The 18580-nt window shown below is 46.0% G+C and overlaps 1 protein-coding gene across 2 annotated transcripts in view; it reads right to left on the minus strand.

Moving 5' to 3' along the window:
* Nucleotides 1–18580, minus strand: part of LGMN (legumain) — a 46184-nt gene that overhangs the window by 16916 nt on the left and 10688 nt on the right. For both annotated transcript variants that reach the window (XM_003832785.4, XM_008958213.4), the window contains exon 2: nucleotides 12970–13136. In XM_003832785.4, the coding sequence (XP_003832833.1) occupies nucleotides 12970–13107 (138 nt within the window). In that variant the 5' untranslated portion in view covers nucleotides 13108–13136. The remainder of the gene's footprint in view (nucleotides 1–12969; nucleotides 13137–18580) is intronic.

Here is an 18580-nt window from a genome sequence, read left to right on the forward strand (position 1 = left end):
AGAAATTGCTCTTAAGTTTTAAAAAATAACAAGAATACAAAGGAAGACAACATTATAAATAAGAGAAAAATGTTCCTAATGCAACTCCCTGTCCATGCAAGGGTGAAGACAGGCTTGCATCCTTATCTCAGGTGAAACATACTACCACTTCATGCCTTGCAAATCATCTGAAGACAGAAAGCAAAAATGTTGCCTGTCTGCTTACATTTAATTTTGTCATTCCTAGAACAAAGACATAAGTAAGCATAAGGAGAGGCGTGTGCCCAGCGATTTGTCTCCCCAAGGAAGACAGCCTGAGCAACTGGGTGTACACACAGTGCACTCTAAACAACACTGAGCACAGCAATAAAACTAAAGCTCATTGAACATTCAGACTGGCACTTTGCCTGTGGATGTCCCAACCAAATGGACTTATTTTATGACAAAGATGAGTGCTTGGTATACAGCTTTTGAAGGCTGAATGGGTGAGGTCCAGGGCCTGGCACTCAAGAGCGATTAGATGAACGGATGACTCAATAAATAGGAAAACATTTTTATTGACTTGCTTCTATTTGTCCAGCACTGTGCTAAGACTTTGTAGGCCTTATCTCGTTTAATTCTCACAGCAACCCTTCGTGATAAAGGTAATGATCCCCATTTTATTATGGATAAGGAAAACGCAGCCTTTGGAGGTGAGGTGACCTGCCCAAGTCACACAGAGTTCAAGTGAAAGATCCCAGGCATTCTGGCCAGGCACAATGGCTCACGCCTGTAATCCCAGCACTTTGGGAGGCTGAGGCGGGCGGATCACCTGAGGTCTGGAGTTCGAGACCAGCCTGACCAACATGGTGAAACCCTGTCTCTACTAAAAATACAAAATTAGCCAGGCATGGTGGCGCATGCGTGTAATCCTAGCTACTTGGGAGGCTGAGGCGGGAGAATCGCCTGAATGTGGGAGGTGGCAGTTGCAGTGAGCCGAGATCGCACCATTGCACGCCAGCCTGGGCAACAAGAGCAAAACTCCGTCGATTGTTAGATGCTCAACCACTAATTGTGGTAGGCAAAATAACAGCCCCCCAAAGGATGTCCACATCCTAATCCCTGAAGCCTGCACTACGTTACATTACAGAGTAAAGGGTTATTAAGATAGCAGATGGATTTAAGGTTGCCAATCAGCTGGTCTTAAAATAGGGAGGTTTTCCTGGATTATTCCAGTGGCCCAATGTCATTTTTGTTTATTTTTTTGTTTTTGTTTTTGTTTTTTTTTGAGACAGGGTCTTGCTGTCTCCCAGGCGGGAGTGCACAGGTGCAATCTCAGCTCACTGCAGCCTCGACTTCCTGGGCTCAAGTGATCCTCCCACCTCAGCCTCCCAGGTAGCTGGGACTACAGGCACACAACACTGCATCTGGCTAATTTCTAAAATGTTCTGTAGAGACAGGGTCTCGCTATGTTGCTTTGGCTGGTCTCGAACTCCTGGGCTCAAGCGATCCTCCCACCTTGGATAGAGAGTGCTTGGATTACAGATGCAAGCCACGGTGCCTGGCCTTCAGTGGGCCTAATGTAATCACAAAGGCTTTTGTATGTGGAGACAGAGGCAGGAGTCAGTGTCCAAGTGATGCAGTGTAAGAAAGATTCAACTGACCCTTGTTGGCATTGAGGATGGAAGAAGGGGCCATGAGCCAACAGCTGCAGGCAGTGTCTAAAAGCTGGAAAAGACGAGAAAGTGGAGCCTCCACTACAGCCACCAAGGAACACAGCCCAGGCAACACCGTGATTTAATCCAGTGACAGCCATTTCACATTTCTTACCTCCAGAACTGTAAGATAATAAATTTGTATTGTTTCAAGCCATGAAGTCTGTGGCAATCTGTTTAAGCAGTGATAGTAAACTAATACAGCTATGGTGGAAGTATAGTGTAATTGGCACTCCACTCTGGAAAACATCTTGACATTATCAATGAGGTTGAACCACACACCCTCCAACCAAGCAATTCTACTCCTAGCCATATAGCCTAGCAAAACTCTATCTCCCACAGATAACCAGAAAGTGTTCACAGCATCACTTTAACAGCAAAAGCCAAGAAATAACTCCAATCATAGTCAACAGCTGGAAAAATAAATTGTCATAAGTTCACATAAATGGAATACCTGAAAATGAACGAACTACAACCCACTACTCAGGTGATGGGTACCCAAGAAGTGCAAACCCCACCACTATGCAATGTATCTATGTACCCCCTGAATCTATAAAAACTTTAAAAAATACGCAAACAAGTACAACCCGGGTTTCAAAATAGATGACTCTTGGGAACATAGTGAAAAAAAGAACAAGTCATAGAAAAATACCTTCACTATGATTACATTTGCATAAAGGTCAAAACAGGCAAATGTAAACATTATGCTGTTCACAGTTAAATAGACATACAGCAAAACTATAAAGCAAAGGAATGAATGACAAAAAATTCAGAAGCTTGGTCTCTGAAGGGAAGGGAAGGAGAGTCCATCAGACAGGGGACAAGGTACTAGTATAATTTTTTTTTTTTTTTAGCAAGGTGCAAGGTACACAGGTATTCATTTTATTATTCTTTAAGGTGTACACATGTTATACAGACATTATTTGTCTGCCGTTTAATTTAAAAATGAAGTCAGGCCAGGCGCAGTGGCTCACACCTGTAAATCTAGCACTTTGGGAGGCCAGGGATCCCAGCACTTTGGGATCACTTGAGGTCAGGAGTTCGAGACCAGGCTGGCCAATATGGCAAAACCCCATCTCTACTAAAAATACAAAGAAATTAGCCAGGCATGGTGGTGCATGCCTGTAATCCCAGCTACTCGGGAGGCTGAGGCAGGAGAAATCACTTGAACTCGGGAGGCAGAGGTTGCAGTGAGCCGAGATTACGCCACTGCACTCCAGCCTGGGCGACAGAGCAAGACTCTGTCTCAAAACAAAAACAAAAACAAAACTTTGATAAATTGGCTTAGCAAAATTAAAACCTTTAGTGCTTCCAAAGACATTATTAAAAAAATGAAAAGACAAGCAACAGACTATGAGAAAATATTTGCAAAACATATATCGGATAAAGGGCTTGTACTGAAACATCTAAAGCACTCCTGTATCACTGAGCCAAAAATAGGCAAAAGATTTCAATAAACATTTCACCTAAGAAGATATACAAATTGTTAGTCAGCACATGAAAAGATGTTCAACATCACCCATCATTAAGAAATGCAAATTAAAACCACACTGAGCTGCCACTTCACAGACAGACGGACCATAACTGGGGAACCAAGAGCCTCCATACATACACTGCTATGGGAATGTAAAGTGGAGCCGCGATTTTGGAAACGAGCGTTATAGTTTCTCAAAGAGTCAAACATAAATTTACCATGTGACCCAACAAGTCTAAATTTTTTTTTTTTTTTTTTTTTGAGACGGAGTCTTGCTCTGTCGCCCAGACTGGAGTGCAGTGGTGCGATCTCGGCTCACTGCAACCTCTGCCTCCCGGGTGCAAGCGATGCTACTGCCTCAGCCTCCTGAGTAACTGGGATTACAGGTGAGCACCACCACGCCTGGCTAATTTTTATATTTTTAGTAGAGATGGGGTTTCACCATGTTGGTCAGGCTGGTCTCAAACTCCTGACCTCGTGATACACCTGCCTTGGCCTCCCAAAGTGCTGGGATTACAGGTGTGAGCCACTACACCTGTCCTGCAATTCCAACTCTTAAGTACCTACCCAAGAGAAACAAAAAAATGTATTCACACAAAGATTTGCATGCAAATGTTCTCAGCAGCATTGTTCATAATAACTAAAAATTGGAAACAACCCAAATGTCCATCAACTGGTAAATGGGCAGGCAAAACGTGGTCTATCCATACAATGGAATGCTATTTGGGAATAAACAGGAGTGAAGCACTGATGCATGCTACAACGTGAACAAACTTCAAAAATATGACACTAGGGGAAGCCAGACACAAAAGACCACACGCTGTTTAGCTCCACTGATAGGAAATGTTCAGAATAAACAAATCTATAGAGATAGAAAGTAGATGATTAGCAGTTGCCTGGGGCTAGAGGTGGGAACTGCAAATATGCCCAAACAATTTTTTTTTTTTTGAGTCAGTCTTGCTCTGTTGCCCAGGCTGGAGTGCAGCAGTGTGATCATGGCTCACTGCAGCCTCTGCCTCCAGGGTCCAAGCGATTCTTGAACCTCAGCCTCCCAAGTAGCTGGGATTACAGGCATGTGCCACCACGCCCAGCTAATTTTTGTATTTTTAGTAGAAATTGGGTTTTACCATGTTGGCCAGGCTGGTCTCAAACTCGTGGCCTCAAGTGATCCATCCGCCTTGGCCTCCCAAAGTGCTGGGATTATAGGTGTGAGCCACCACCCGGCCTGCCCAAAGGATCATACTGGGATGATGGAAATATCAAACTGATTTATAGTGATGTTTGCACAACTTGGTAAATTTACTAAAAAATCATTGAATTAGATAAATTAAACTCAATGGGTGAATTAAGATGATATGTCTTAAACTAGGCCTCAATAAAGTTATATATTTTTTGCAGGGGCAGGTTCAGAGTGCCTTGTGTTGTTACTCCTGCACTGTTTGGGACCCCCAGCACCCTTGAGAGGTAAATGCTTTCATCCCCATCTTACAGACGGGGACTAGCTCAGGAAGGGCCATGGCTGACCCCAACTGTGCCTTATGCCCCATCTTCCACACTCACTGCCTCCTCATTAGGCTGTGACTCTCTTCTGGGCCTTGGAGGCACTTGGTTGCCTCTACCTTTGTTAACTCAGCGGGGTTCTTTGACTAAGTCAAATATTTACTAGCACTCAAAAGAGATACAAGTGGGGTTCAACTCAAACAATGTGAAAATGGTGTTACTACTTGTATTACTTCCCCTAAATCCGTGTGACCTATACTGTATTTTCCCCACGTAAGCCTAGAAAAGTCATATGAGGTCATATTCGAGAGGAGGGTATTGAGCAAGACTTCTAAGAGGCGCAGAGCCCTCCGGAATGACGAACAGAGACTGTGACTTGGCTGGTTTGATAGCTTGCGCTGGGAGTTCCGCTGGTCTTCCTAATGCCTCCCGTGATTTGCCGATAGGGCAACTGTCCCTACTCTGTCTGCTTGTACTGCCTCCAGCTTGGCCAGCTGTCAGCTAAACAAAGACAAGTCGAACGAGGTCTAAATACATTGGCATGCCCCATGTCACAGTTGCTGTAAAGGGTCCGCTCTCCAGCCAGCTCTGCTCACCTGCCAAGTATACATATATGATCACTTCCCGACACACAGCTGAGCAGTGCTGAGGTGAGGCACCAGGCTGGGGTTTTGCAGTGTGCCTCACTGAGCCCACTGCCAACCCCAGAGAAAGAATCTGACAATGTAGTTTGTTCAAACTTATACAGCACATAACTGGAGGGAAGGAATGACACCTGAGGTCTGAGCAAATCCAGAGCCACGGTCTTTCCAAGGTCCTGTGCTGCCTCTGGCATTTACAAGGATGGCCCTGCTGCAAGAATGGGCCCAAGCCCATATCCCACATGCTTGGCATTCCCTTGCACAGTCCCCTCTGTCCTCCCTCCTAATCTCTTCCCACCATGCCCTCTTTAAAAGCAGATTTCAGACCAGACACAGTGGCCTGTAATCTGAGCACTTTGGGAGGCTGAGGAAAGAGGATCACTTGAGCCCAGGAGTTCGAGACCAGCCTGGGAAACATGGCAAGACTTCATCTCTATAAAAAAAAATTTTTAACTAGCTGGGCACGGTGGCGCACCTATGGTCCCACAGTCCCAGCTACTCAGGAGGATCCCTCGAGCCCAGGAGTTTGAGGCTGCAGTGAGCTATGATCACACCACCGAGCTCCAGCCTAAGTGACAGAATAAGACCCTGTTGCTGAAAATAAAAATAAAAGCGGATTTCTTTTTTCTTTCTTCTTTTTTTTTTTTTTTTTTTGGAGACAGAGTCTCGCTCTGTCACCCAGGCTGGAGTGCAGTGGCACGAACTTGGCTCACCACAACCTCTGCCTCCCAGGTTCAAGCTATTTTCCTGCCTCAGCCTCCTGAGTAGCTGGGATTACAGGTGCATGCCACCATGCCAGGCTAATCTTTGTATTTTAGTAGAGATGGGGTTTCACCATGTTGGCCAGGCTGGTCTCAAACTCCTGACCTCAGGTGATCCCAAAGTGATGAAATTACAGGCGTGAGCCACCACACCTGGCCACGGATTTTTTTAAATATAAAAGTGATATTGTGCAACAACATGGATTAACCTCAAAACACCATAAGTTTTGAGCTCATCTGGCCGGGCACAGTGGCTCATACCTGTAATCCCAGCACTTTGGGAGGCTGAGGCAGGTGGATCATCTGAGGTCAGGAGATCGAGACCAGTCTGGCTAACATGGTAAAACCCTGTCTCTACTAAAAATACAAAAATTAGCCGGGCGTGGTGGCAGGTGCCTGTAATCCCAGCTATTCGGGAGGCTGAGACAGGAGAATCGCTTAAACCCAGGAGGCGGAGACTGCAGTGAGCTGAGATCACGCCATTGCACTCCAGGCTGGGCAACAAGATTGAGGCTCCGTCTCAAAAAAAAAAAAAAAAATTAAATAAGTAAACAAATAGCTTGTGAGAAACAGACTGTGAGTCACCACCACCTCCTTCCTGCACTCCCTGGCCACTCCCTCTCGCCTCCGTCACTGCAGTCTGCCCAGCCTGTCTTTGGCCCCGCCAGCCTCGATTTTTGCCCCTTGGCCCACAAAACCTCAAATATTTACTATCTGGCCCTTTATAGAAAAAAACTTTGCAGGCCCCAGTCTTGAGCCAGACAGCAATGGTGAGGCTCTGAGTGTGTGGGGGTGGGGAAGGGGCTTGCCAGGAGCACACAGAGTGAGGAGCTCCCTGTTCTTGTCATTGGTGACATGGCGCCTGTCCAACCCTTTATCTACTTCTGAGTGGAGAGGTTCTGTCAAAGGGAAAGAAAGGGGGAGTTGCTGACTGGGCCTCCTCCTCCTAACACGCCTCACCATGCCCTCACCCTACCTTGCCGGTCTCCTTCTCCCTCGATTCCTCCTCCCCATCTACCTGGGCCATGCACTGTCCTTGCATGCCCTGTGGCCACCTTCCTTTCCACCAGGGCCCTGGCTTTGCTCAGATGACCTACCCAGCTCCAAGTGGTCACAAGTGGTCAGCAGCTTCCCTGAGTGTGAACTGGAAATCCATTTCCCCTCACCAGGAACTGACTGACTTGAACATGAGCACGTGATGCAATTCTGGCCAGGAAGACTCGGGACAAAGTCCACCCATGGCTCCAAGAAAAGATGTGCATCTGATAAAGAGCAAGCCAAACAGACAAGACACATAGATGCCCTCTTTTTCTTCTTTGAGATTTTGTTTGGATGTGACACCTGGAGCTGCTGCAGCCATTTCATGACTATGAGGAGAGTGTATTTGAGGACAGTTCATCACAACTATGATGACAGAGTAGCAAGATGAAAAGGGGCCGGGCGCAGTGGCTCACGCCTGTAATCGCAGCACTTTGGGAGGCTGAGGCGGGCAGATCACTTGAAGCCAGGAGTTCAAGACCAGCCTAGGCAACACGGCAAAACCCCGTCTCTACTAAAAATATAAAAATTAGCCAGGCGTGGTGGCAGGCGCCTGTAGTCCCAGCTACTCGAGAGGCTGAGGCACGAGAATTGATTGAACCCGGGAGGTGGATGTTGCAATGAGCCGAGATTGCACCACTACACTCCAGCCTGGGTGGCAGAGCAAGACTCCACCTCAAAAAAAAAAAAAAGGACCTGGGTTTGAGATAAAGAGGCTAAACTGCTTAATTAGCCAACCCTGGAGTCTCCACACTCTTTCAAATCACCAGGGAGGGCTCTGGTACATGCACTTGAAGGCACCCGATGTGCTGGCCACGCCCCTCACTGTGATTTTATATTCCCACTGCCAGCTGATGCTCTTCCCTCCACGCAGAAAGAGCTTCTGTGGAAATCCCGTCATCCTTCAAACCCACGTCAAGCCTCTCCTCCAGGAAGCTGCATTCCCATCCCTCTCCTGATGGACCTCATCTACTTCTGGACCCAAACCCGGCAACTGGAGCTGCTGTAGAGACTGCTCTTTCTCAGCCTCGAGTTCAGGTATTTGTACACCTACCCTAAAAGGCTGGGGGCTCCTGATCAGAGGGCCCTGACTCCCCATTCTCCACAACCCTCCCCTACACCCCTTGCAAACCATGGGCCTCAAGTGAAAAACATTCAACTAAACGGACCAATACATCAAGTCTGTTTTAATGCTCAGAAAAATTCTGCCGTGTTTGCCATTTTCAGAATGCAATGCCAGCAACACTGAGTCTATGTAGCAGTTGTGATTGCTTAAAGACAAGGATGCATTCTGAGAGATGCTTCACGAGGTGATTTTGTCGTTTTGTGAGTATCACAGAATGTATTTACACAACCCTAGATGGTCTAGCCCAGCGGTCCACGACCTTTTTGGCACCAGGGACTGGTTTTGTGGAAGACAATTTTTCCACACACAGGGGTGAGGGGCAATGGTTTCGGGATGAAACTGTTCCATCTTAGATCGTTAGGCATTAGTTAGATTCTCACAAGGAGTGCGCAGCCTGGATTCCTCATATACGCAGATCATGATAGGGTTCACGCTCCTATTAGAATTGGCATCGGTGACCTGACAGGAGGTGGAGCTAAGGTGATAATGTTTGTTATAACGCTCAGGTGGTAATCCTAGGCCATCCACCTGTACTGCATGTTACTGTCACGAATACTGCAGACAAATGGAACACAATGGCAAGTATTTCTGTATCTAAACATAGGAAAAGTACAGTAAAAATATGCTACTATACTTTACAGGACCACTTGTCATGTATGCGGTCCCTCAATGAACAAACTTGTTATACGGCGCATGACTAATTACAAATGACCTGCTTCCTTTGGCTGTGTAAGTTTTCTATAATAAACCTTAACATGTTAAATTTTTAATACAAAAAAAGGAAACTATTTTAAAATAAAAGATAAAGTAATGCCAAGATACCCATGCCACATGACTAGAGTAGTGATTATAAGCATGGGCTGTGGAGCATGGACTGCCTGGGTTCAAATCTCAGCTCCACCCCTTACTGGCTGTGTGACCTTAGATAAGTTACCCAGCCTTTCTGTGCCTTAGCCCCACCCCCACATCTTACAATGGAGATCTAATAGGACCTATCCTCTTGGGTTGTCTGAGGATTGAGATAACACGTGCCAAGTGCTTGGAACTGAGCCCTGCACACAGGAAGCGCTTAGTCAAGGGCAGCCTTCTTCCACCAGTATGTCAGCACTGCAGAGCAGGTGGGGTGACATGCATCGCCAGCACCCTGAACGGCATCTGACTCACACGTGCTCAGCAGGAATGAGCTAGGTACCATTTTCAGTCAGTTCTGCTCCTGGGCCACTTCCACCTGCTCAGCTTTTCTTTTTTTTTTTTTTGCTCGTTCTGGGATTGCGCCACACTTCCCAGGTGCCTGCACCCCTCTGCCCATCCTGGCCCATCTTGCTGGCCCCTCTCCCAGGTCTGCCTCTGTCCCCACTCCCTCCCAGGCTGGCCACACCCTCACACCTCTCTGGCACTCATGCTTGGCTGCTCCCTTCTCCCCATTATCCATGCAACCCCCCACCTCACTCTTCCAGCTCTCTCTGATCACCCCAGACTCTACTCTGATTCCACGACTTCCAAAGGGGCCCTCCTTACTCACCCTATGCTCAGGACACAATGCAGAATGTCCTGCCCACATCACCTCAGACCACGCCCCCCCGCCCCCCGCCCCCGTTAAACACTTAATCCCAGCCCAAAATGGAAAAGTGAGAAATCCAATTTGGTCAAGACAAAACAAGGTTTAATTAACAAGCATAACACATAGGAAAGCACTTAGCAATGATTTATTTGTGCCTGGTGTGCCACTCTTCCCTAAACAAGAGACTTGTGGTAAATGAATGTTGTGTTAATCCAAGGAAAATATAAACCTCTATGAAAATGTAAGTTTAAAATCTGCCTAGGTTCTGTGGAGACCGTTCTTTTGAACACTCTTTTAATGATAAGCCTCCAAAGTCAAGAAGGCAAATGGCAGCCGGCTGAGGACAGAAGCAGCCCCTTGGGGGGGCAGGCTGAGGCAGGGGTGAATCGGCACAAATCTCACCTCCACCGGCCTTAAGGCCATCATCCTCTCTTACTCGGGGACGAATATTTCAGTCTGGGCCACTTCTTTGGCCTTGTTTCCCTTTGTTCTATTTTGATAGTTAGTATTTTACTCAGGGAAATTAGCAACACTAAAAAAACAAAAAGGTTTCTGGGAGCAAAGGGTAATTGGAAAACCTCTACTCAATAACGTTTAATAAATACATTTTCTTAAAAGCTGGTTGTATAAAAATCACGGTGGTTGATGAGTAATCGTGTTAACTCTCTGTGGTCTGTATTTCACAACTAATCTTTCCAACTTGAGGTTAGAGGGGGAGAAGAAAACTGAGAGCTGAACAGCTGTGTGCGCGGGCTGCTCCTCTTTACGTGGGTCAGGTCTGTGGTTAAGTATTAAAGGGAGAAGGGATCATTTTGCCATGATAACAACTTCTTAATCAAGCCAAATTTCCTATTCGGCTAACATACAAAAACGATTCGAGAAATGAGTCATTCATTCATTCAGTGAATGTAAATACAGACTGGATTTCAATGACTTAGTACAAAATGAAAGAATGCATGATATCTCATTATTATCATTTTTTTTTAACAAGGTCTCGCTCTGCTACCCAAGCTGGAGCGCAGTGGCTATGCACAGGTGCGATAATAGCTCATGGCAGCCTTAAATTCCTGGGCTCAAGCAATCCTCCCACTTCAGCCTCCAGAGTAGCTGGGACTACAAGCATGCTGGCTGGTATCTTATTATTAATTTTTTATATTGATTACATGTTGAAATGATAATGGTTTGGAAATACTGGTTTAAAGAAGATATTAAGGCTGGGCATGGTGGCTCACGCCTGTAATCCCAGCACTTTGGGAGGCTGAGGCGGGCAGATCACCTGAGGTCAGGAGTTAAGACCAGCCTGGCCAACATGGTGAAACCCGGTCTCTGCTAAAAATACAAAAATTAGCTGGACCTGTAATCTCAGCTACTCGGGAGGCTGAGGCAGGAGAATAGCTTGAACCAGGGAGGCGGAAGCTGCAGTGAGCCAAGATGGCGCCACTGCACTCTAGCCTGGGCGACAGAGCAAGACTCTGTCTCAACAACAACAACAAAAAAGAAGTTATTAAAATTAATTTCACCTTCTAAATGTGGCTACTAGAACATTTACCATGGCTCTTTTACCAGACAGGGCTGCTCCAGAGCCAGTTGGCCTGGGTTTGAAAACTGGCCCCACCACTTGTGAGCTGTACTGCTTTGGGCAAACTACTGACCTTGCCTATGCCTCAGTCCAATCATTCGTAAAGAGGGAGTAAGAACTGGACCAACGGCACATAACCCCACTGCAGGAGTTAAAGGACTCTGTGTAAAGCGCTCTTAGAAGAGAGCCCAGTATATAGATACTGCAAGTCTAAGCATTTGTTTCTGAGACTGACAAGATTAAATGACTTTTAAAAAAAATAACAGCTGTATTGAGATAGAGTTCATGCACCATAGAAGTCAGTCTTCTAAAACAGATGATTCAGTGGTTTCTAGTATGTTCACCAAGTTGTGTACTCATCACCACTACTTCTAGAGCATTTTCATTCCTGCAAAGAGAGACCCCATGTCCGTCGGCAATTACTCCCCAGCCTCTCCTTCACCCAGCCCTTGGCAACTACTAACCTACTTTCTATCTCTATAGATTTTCCAAATTTGGGCTTTCATTTAAATGGAATCATAACATATGTGGTCTTTGTGACTAGCTCCTTAGCATGTTTGTAAGGTTCACCCATGTTGAAGCATGTGTGAGGACTTCTTCCTTTCTTATGGTCAAATAATATCTTCTTACATGAATAAATCACATTGTGTTTCTCCATTCAGCCTTTGATGGACATCTGGCTTGTTTCCACCTTTTGGCTCTTATGAACAATACTGCTATGAACAGTCATGTACATGTTCATGTGTAGACACATGTTTTCACCTCTCTTAAGGACATACTTAGGAGCGGAATTGCTGGGTCATATGTTCAATTTGATGTTTAACTTTTTGAGGAACTGCCAGACTCTTTCCCAAGGTGGTTGCACCATTTTACATCCCACAGGGAGGTGGACTTTTCATGGACACTCAGATGTGGATTCTTTTCTTCTTCTCTCTACCTTCTGGTAGGCTGATGTGGGGAAATCCAGGAAAAGATGGGGGAGGAGGGTGTGAAGAGAGAGCAGTAGGGCAGAGAGGCCTGGGGGTCCTGTCACCAGAGTCCTGGCCTCAGTCCTGTCTGGTCCCTACTTGCCATGTGACCTTGAGCAAGTCACCTCCACTCTCTAGGCCTCAGTTTCCTTATCTCTAAAATGAAGATGTTGAACTAAGTGGGTCTCAGCCTGGGTGATCTGTCTCCCTGGGGACACTGGGCAATGTCTGGAGAATTCTGCGTTATTACAGTGGAGCAGGAGATGCTGCCATCATCTAACGGTTAGGTGTCATGGACACTGCTAAACCTCAAATGCACAAAACGGCCCCCAACAACCAAGAATGACCTGGTCCCCAACTATCAACAGTGCCAAGGTTCAGAAACCTTGCATCAGAAAGATGGCCCTATCAAAACTTCTGAGGAACGACCAAACTGTTTTCCAAAATGGCTACACCATCTTATGATCCTCCTGGCAACATATGAGGATTCTGATTTCCCCACATCCTCGCCAACACACCTATGTTACAGCCAGCCTAACAGGTCCGTCAATGGCTTTTCAAGTCTTTTCTATTTAATATTAACAGTGTCTGGAATTGTTTTCAGAATGCCAGTGTCCTAAAAAAAAAAAAGATTAGTCATTTTCTTACCTGGTGCCTATAATTATACCAGCCATTTGAACCCGCCACGATCACCACCCAGTGCTTGCCTCCATCTTCAGGATCATCTATAGGAACAGCACCAATGCCCAGGGCCACACTGAGGAATACAGCTACTTTCCAAACCATTCTGCACCTTGGAGTTCAATTGCAGAAACCTGAGAAGGGAAACACAGAGTCAAGTACAAAGCAACAAGAACAGATAAACATTGGCTGGGCGCGGTGGCTCACACCTGTAATTCCAGCACTTTGGGAGGCCGAGGAGGGTGGATCAAGAGGTCAGGAGTTTGAGATCAGCTTGGCCAACATGGCGAGACCTCATCTCTACTAAAAATACAAAACTTAGCTAGGCGTGGTAGCACGTACCTATAATCCCAGCTACTTGGGAGGCTGAGGAAGGAGAATCACTTGAACCCAGAAGACAGAGACTGCAGTGAGCTAGACTGTGCAACCATACTCCAGTCTGGGTGACAGAGTCAGACTCTGTCTCCAAAAAAAAAAAAAAAAGAACAGATAAACATTGTCAGCCGCTAAGAAAATATCATAGTAAATGGGTCAAAAAGATAAGGTCATTTAACCACCAGAGTATGTTGAAGATAACAGAGAGGGTTTCTATTTTTAGCTTTATTGCTCTAGCCTGTGCGTGGAGAAGGGGCTGTCCATACCTCCCAATCTTCACTACAAGTCCAAGTCATGCATATAAAATAAAAGAATATCCAGAAAGGGCTCTGGGCACTTTTTAAAGTTTTTGACGTAACTCAAAATACAGCAGATAAAATTCATCAACAAAATTCACTATTGGAAACATATCTACCACATACTATGAAGTATTTGTAAGAAAAGAATATACATGTAAAATAAACTGTGCAGGCTGGGTGCAGTGGCTCACGCCTGTAACCCTAGCACTTTGGGAGGCCGAGGCAGGTGTATTACCTGAGGTCAGGAGTTCAAGACCAGACTGGCCAACAAGGTAAAACCCTGGCTCTGCTAATACAAAATTAGCCGGGCGTGGTGGCACATACCTGTAGTCTCAGCTACTTGGGAGGCTGAGGCAGGAGAATTGCCTGAAACCGGGAGGTGGAGGTTGCAGTGAGCCAAGATCAGGCCACTGCACTCCAGCCTAGGTGGCAGAGTGAGACTCTGTCTCAAAACTAAAAATAAGAATTAAAAAAAGCTATATAAGAAAAAATACATTTTAAAAATAAATAAATAAAATAAACTACACAGAAAAATATGGAAGACAGACAAAATGTTAACAGTAGCTATTGGTGGGTGGTTGGCAGGATCAAGGGTGATTTTCTTCCTCATTTTTGTCTCCTTTTAATACAGTTAATGTGTATTACTTAATAAAGTTTCTAAAAATTCAGTATAGGTTTAATAAAAACATTGATGGGCAATTTAAGTTTATAAGGTGAACTATCTGGATGAGCTATAGTCAAACATTAATTCATGTTGTCTTTGCATCACACTTACAGAGCATGGACATACGATCTGTACAACATGCAGGGCAAACATTTTCATCCTTGTTTTACAGAAAGGAGAGGTTAGGGTCTGAGAGCAATGACCTGCCTAATAGCCATGGACTGTCAGCGTTGGCCAGAGCTGGGACCACGCCTTCTGAACGGCTGGTCCAGCACTCTTTCTGCTATACGGCTCTCCATCGCAAGACTTTATTATTACTGAGGCCAGGCGTGGTGGCTCACGCCCGCAATCCCAGCACTTAGGAAAGCGGAGGTGGACGGACCACATGAGGTCAGGAGTCCAAGATCACCCTGTCCAACATAGCGAAACCCTGGCCAACATGGCAAAACCCTGTCTCTACTAAAAATACGAAAATTAGCCAGGCGTGGTGGCAGGAGCCTGTAATCCCAGCTACTCAGGAGGCTGAAGCAGGAGAATCACTTGAATCTGGGAGGTGAAGGATACAGTGAGCCTGCATCATAGCACTACACTCCAGTCTGGGCAACAGAGCAAGACTCCGTCTCAAAAAAGAAAAAAAAAAACTTTATTATTATGGAAGTACATGCTCTCTTTTATACTTCAATTCCAAACCCTTAAATACATTGTTAAAGTATAAACGGAAAACAGCACCAAGCCTGTGCCTCCGCGATAAGAAAAATATACAGTCACTGAGATGTGGGGACTCAGGGCGGCAGATATGTGAGGCTGACTTCTGTCCCAATGCCACAAGCAGGGCTGGTGGTGCTCATTCATTCATTCACTCGCCACTCAGCCAGAGTCTCCACAACACCTACTTTGCCAGACAAGGTGCTGGGTGCTGGGAACTCAACAGGGACAGAACAAAGCCTGTGTCTTCATGGAGGACACACCCAGATGAAGGCTGACCCACCTCTAAGCTGAAGAAACCATCTTCAATGTTCTGAGTCTAGCCCTCAAAGCGATGGATTTTCTCCAGTAACTAAATAGGAAGTGCTGAGTCTCTTAAAAAGTGTCTTAGACAAGTAATTCTCCCACTTGAATATGCACCTAGGTCACCTGGGGATCTAGGAGGCAGATTCTGATTCAGTAGGCCTGGGGCAGGGCCTGAGACTGCATTTCTTTTTTTGAGACGGAGTCTTGCTCTGTGGCTCAGGCTGGAGTGCACTGGGGCAATCTCAGCTCACTGCAACCTCCGCCTCCCAGGTTCAAGCGATTCTCCTGCCTCAGCCTCCCGAGTAGCTGAGATTACAGGTGCCCACCACCATGCCCAGCTAATTTTTGTATTTTTAGTGGAGACAGGGTTTCGCCATGTTGCCCAGGCTGGTCTCAAACGCCTGACTTTAGGTGATCTGCCCATCTCGGCCTCCCAAAGTGGTGGGATTACAGGCGTGAGTCACTGCACCTGGCCATGAGACTACATTTCTAACAAGTGTCAGGTGACACTATGCTGCTAGCCTCAGATTACCTTTGATGTGGCAGAACTGCATTAAATCCCCCAGCCTCTGGTCCACCTGTTCTCAACCCAGCATCCTGGTCAACAGACTACACTGCCCCATCCTCAAGGACTGCCTCCTAACAAGAACTTAATTCTTAATCCGAAAGCCTGAAATCGTGCTAAATTTAGGTTTCTTTAGCTCCACTGCAAGGTCAATGGACGGGCAACTGGTAACTATAGTAAGATGCTCCCAGATTTGTTTTGTTCAGGTTTTTTTTTTTTTTCTTGGAGTAGCGGCTAGTATGGCACATAACAGATAGGTCAGTGGAGTGCTGAGGACCCCCAGTGCTAGAACCACGAGTCTGTTCATGTGCACCTGAGGAGGCTCCCCACAAGTCCACTCGACCTGACAAGGGCTCGCTGTGGGGCTGTGTTTCCAGAAAGGGGTCCTGATCCAGAACTCAACAGAGGGTTCTTGGACCTCATGCAAGAAAGAATTTGGGGCAAGTCCACAGAATAATGTGCAAGCAAGCTTATTCAGCAAGTGAAACAATGAAAGAACACATTACAGACAGAACAGAGTGTTCCCAAAAGCAAGAGGAGGACCGTGTCCACCTTAGATGCAATGCTTGTTTAGACATAAGACGACAAAGCAAAACAAAGTCACAGGGAGATGTGCCTGCTACAAGGCAAGATTAACGGACAGAGGACCGTTAATCTTTGTAGAACTGCTGTCTTTCACAAGAATCTATGTTATTATCTTTAAGGTGAAACTTATGGCCAGGTGCGGTGGCTCACACCTGTAATCCCAGTACTTTGGGAGGCCGAGGCAGGCGGATCACTTGAGGTCTGGACTTCAAGACTGGCCTGGGCAACAAGGTGAAACCCTGTCTCTACTAAAAATACAAAATTTAGCTGGGCGTGGTGGCACACGCCTGTAATCCCAGCTACTCAGGAGGCTGAGGCACGAGAATCACTTGAACCCGGGAGGCAGAAGCTGCAGTTAGCCAAGATTGTGCCACTGCACTCCAGCGTGGGTGACAGAGCGAGACCCTGTCTTAAATAAATAAATAAAATAAAGTGAACTTATTATTAAACTAAAAATGCTTTTGTTCTTAAGATATAGGGACATCAGGACCTTTCCTGGGTCTGTTTGGTAAACATTAACCTGTTCCCTTAACCATAAACATCCTGTGACTAAGAATACCTAACCTCCTGGGACTGCAGCCCAGCAGGTCTCAGCCAAATTTTACCCAGCCCTTGTTCATCATGGAGTCACTCTGGTTCAAGCACCCCTGGCAGCTCGAAGGTAAGGAACCAATACAAGATGCAATTATACAAACTTGTGAAGAAGCAACAGTGAGGACAGGCGAGAGAGAGTCAAGGAGCAAAAATATCCATGTCCCCCAAGCTCTTCAGTGACCCCACAAGAGAGGTGTGACAGTCACTACCAAAGTGTTCCAACCAACGGCTCTCACCTACTCGGAGCTCACCCAGCAGCCTCCCTGGAAAGCCTTCCCCTAGGGTAGGGGTAGGCTAACTTTCTCTGCAAAGGACCAGAAAGTAAATATTTTTGGCTTTGCAGGCCAGGCCATCTCTCTCACAACTATTCAACTCTGCCACTGTATCTTGAAAGCAGCCAGTCACCAAGTACTTGCATTTTTCTAAGAGATGGTTGAATTATTTTTGTCTCTCCTTTTATCATTCCTCTGGTTCCCCACTTCCTGCTTAGCCCTTGAGAAACACAAATATAGCCTTTTACCCGCCCCTCCTGCACCAGACACTCCCTACAGGGCAAGTTCACCTAACTCCTCAAGAGTTAAGAGTTGATTTACAGACCAAAGCATGCCCAATACAGAACTCTCACCTGCCAGGAGGTTCCCTTGAGAGATACTAGTCAAAAAGCATGCCTGCTACTCCCTCCCACCTGGGGAGTTTTTGGCCTAGTCCTGCCCACAAAGATGCCAGCAGTCACCAGCTCAACCGACAGACAACACAGTAGATAAGACACCAAGCTAACACGTGGACACCCCACCTTGCTTGCTTCCTCCCCTGCCTTTTAAAAGTGCCCACTTTCTGCTCCAAAAGCAAAGCAGTACATCTAAAGGTGGGATGCCTGTGTTTCTTCCCCTAAGCAACTTGGAAATAAATCGCTTTCTTTGTACCAGATCTTGCTTTTGTTAACTGGACTCTGGAAGTGATGAATTACTAACCCATGAGCCAGTTACAGCCAGAGACAATATATAAACAAAAGAACATGGTTATGTTCCAATAAAACTTTATCTATAAAATAGGTGGTTTGTTTGGCCCATAGGTCATTGGTTGCTGACCCTGTCTGAGGGAGTGAGAAGATGCCCCCAGACCACATGGCAGGCACAGCCTGGCTGTTACTGTCATCTTTTATCAGCAATAAATGGGTTCCCTAGTTTGCACACCTGTTTATTCTGAGTTTCGTTCATATGACATAGTCTCAAAGAGCGTCTCTCTGGGGGCAATGGTGTGTGACTTTTACTCCCTCATATTTAGGAGAAAAATGAATAAATAAAATACCAGAAACAAACGGTTGACCTGACTGTGAACAACAGAACGGACACCACCTACTTATCCACCTAAATTAGCAAACACACAGCAGGCACCAAAAAAGCACCACTTGGTTATTTTTACAAAATCGAGTTAATCCTTCATTCTTCTAATCCTCTGTGAGAAAAGTGCCCTACTGATACAGAA

Source organism: Pan paniscus, chromosome 15 (genome assembly GCF_029289425.2).
Source record: "Pan paniscus chromosome 15, NHGRI_mPanPan1-v2.0_pri, whole genome shotgun sequence".
NCBI lineage: Eukaryota > Metazoa > Chordata > Mammalia > Primates > Hominidae > Pan > Pan paniscus.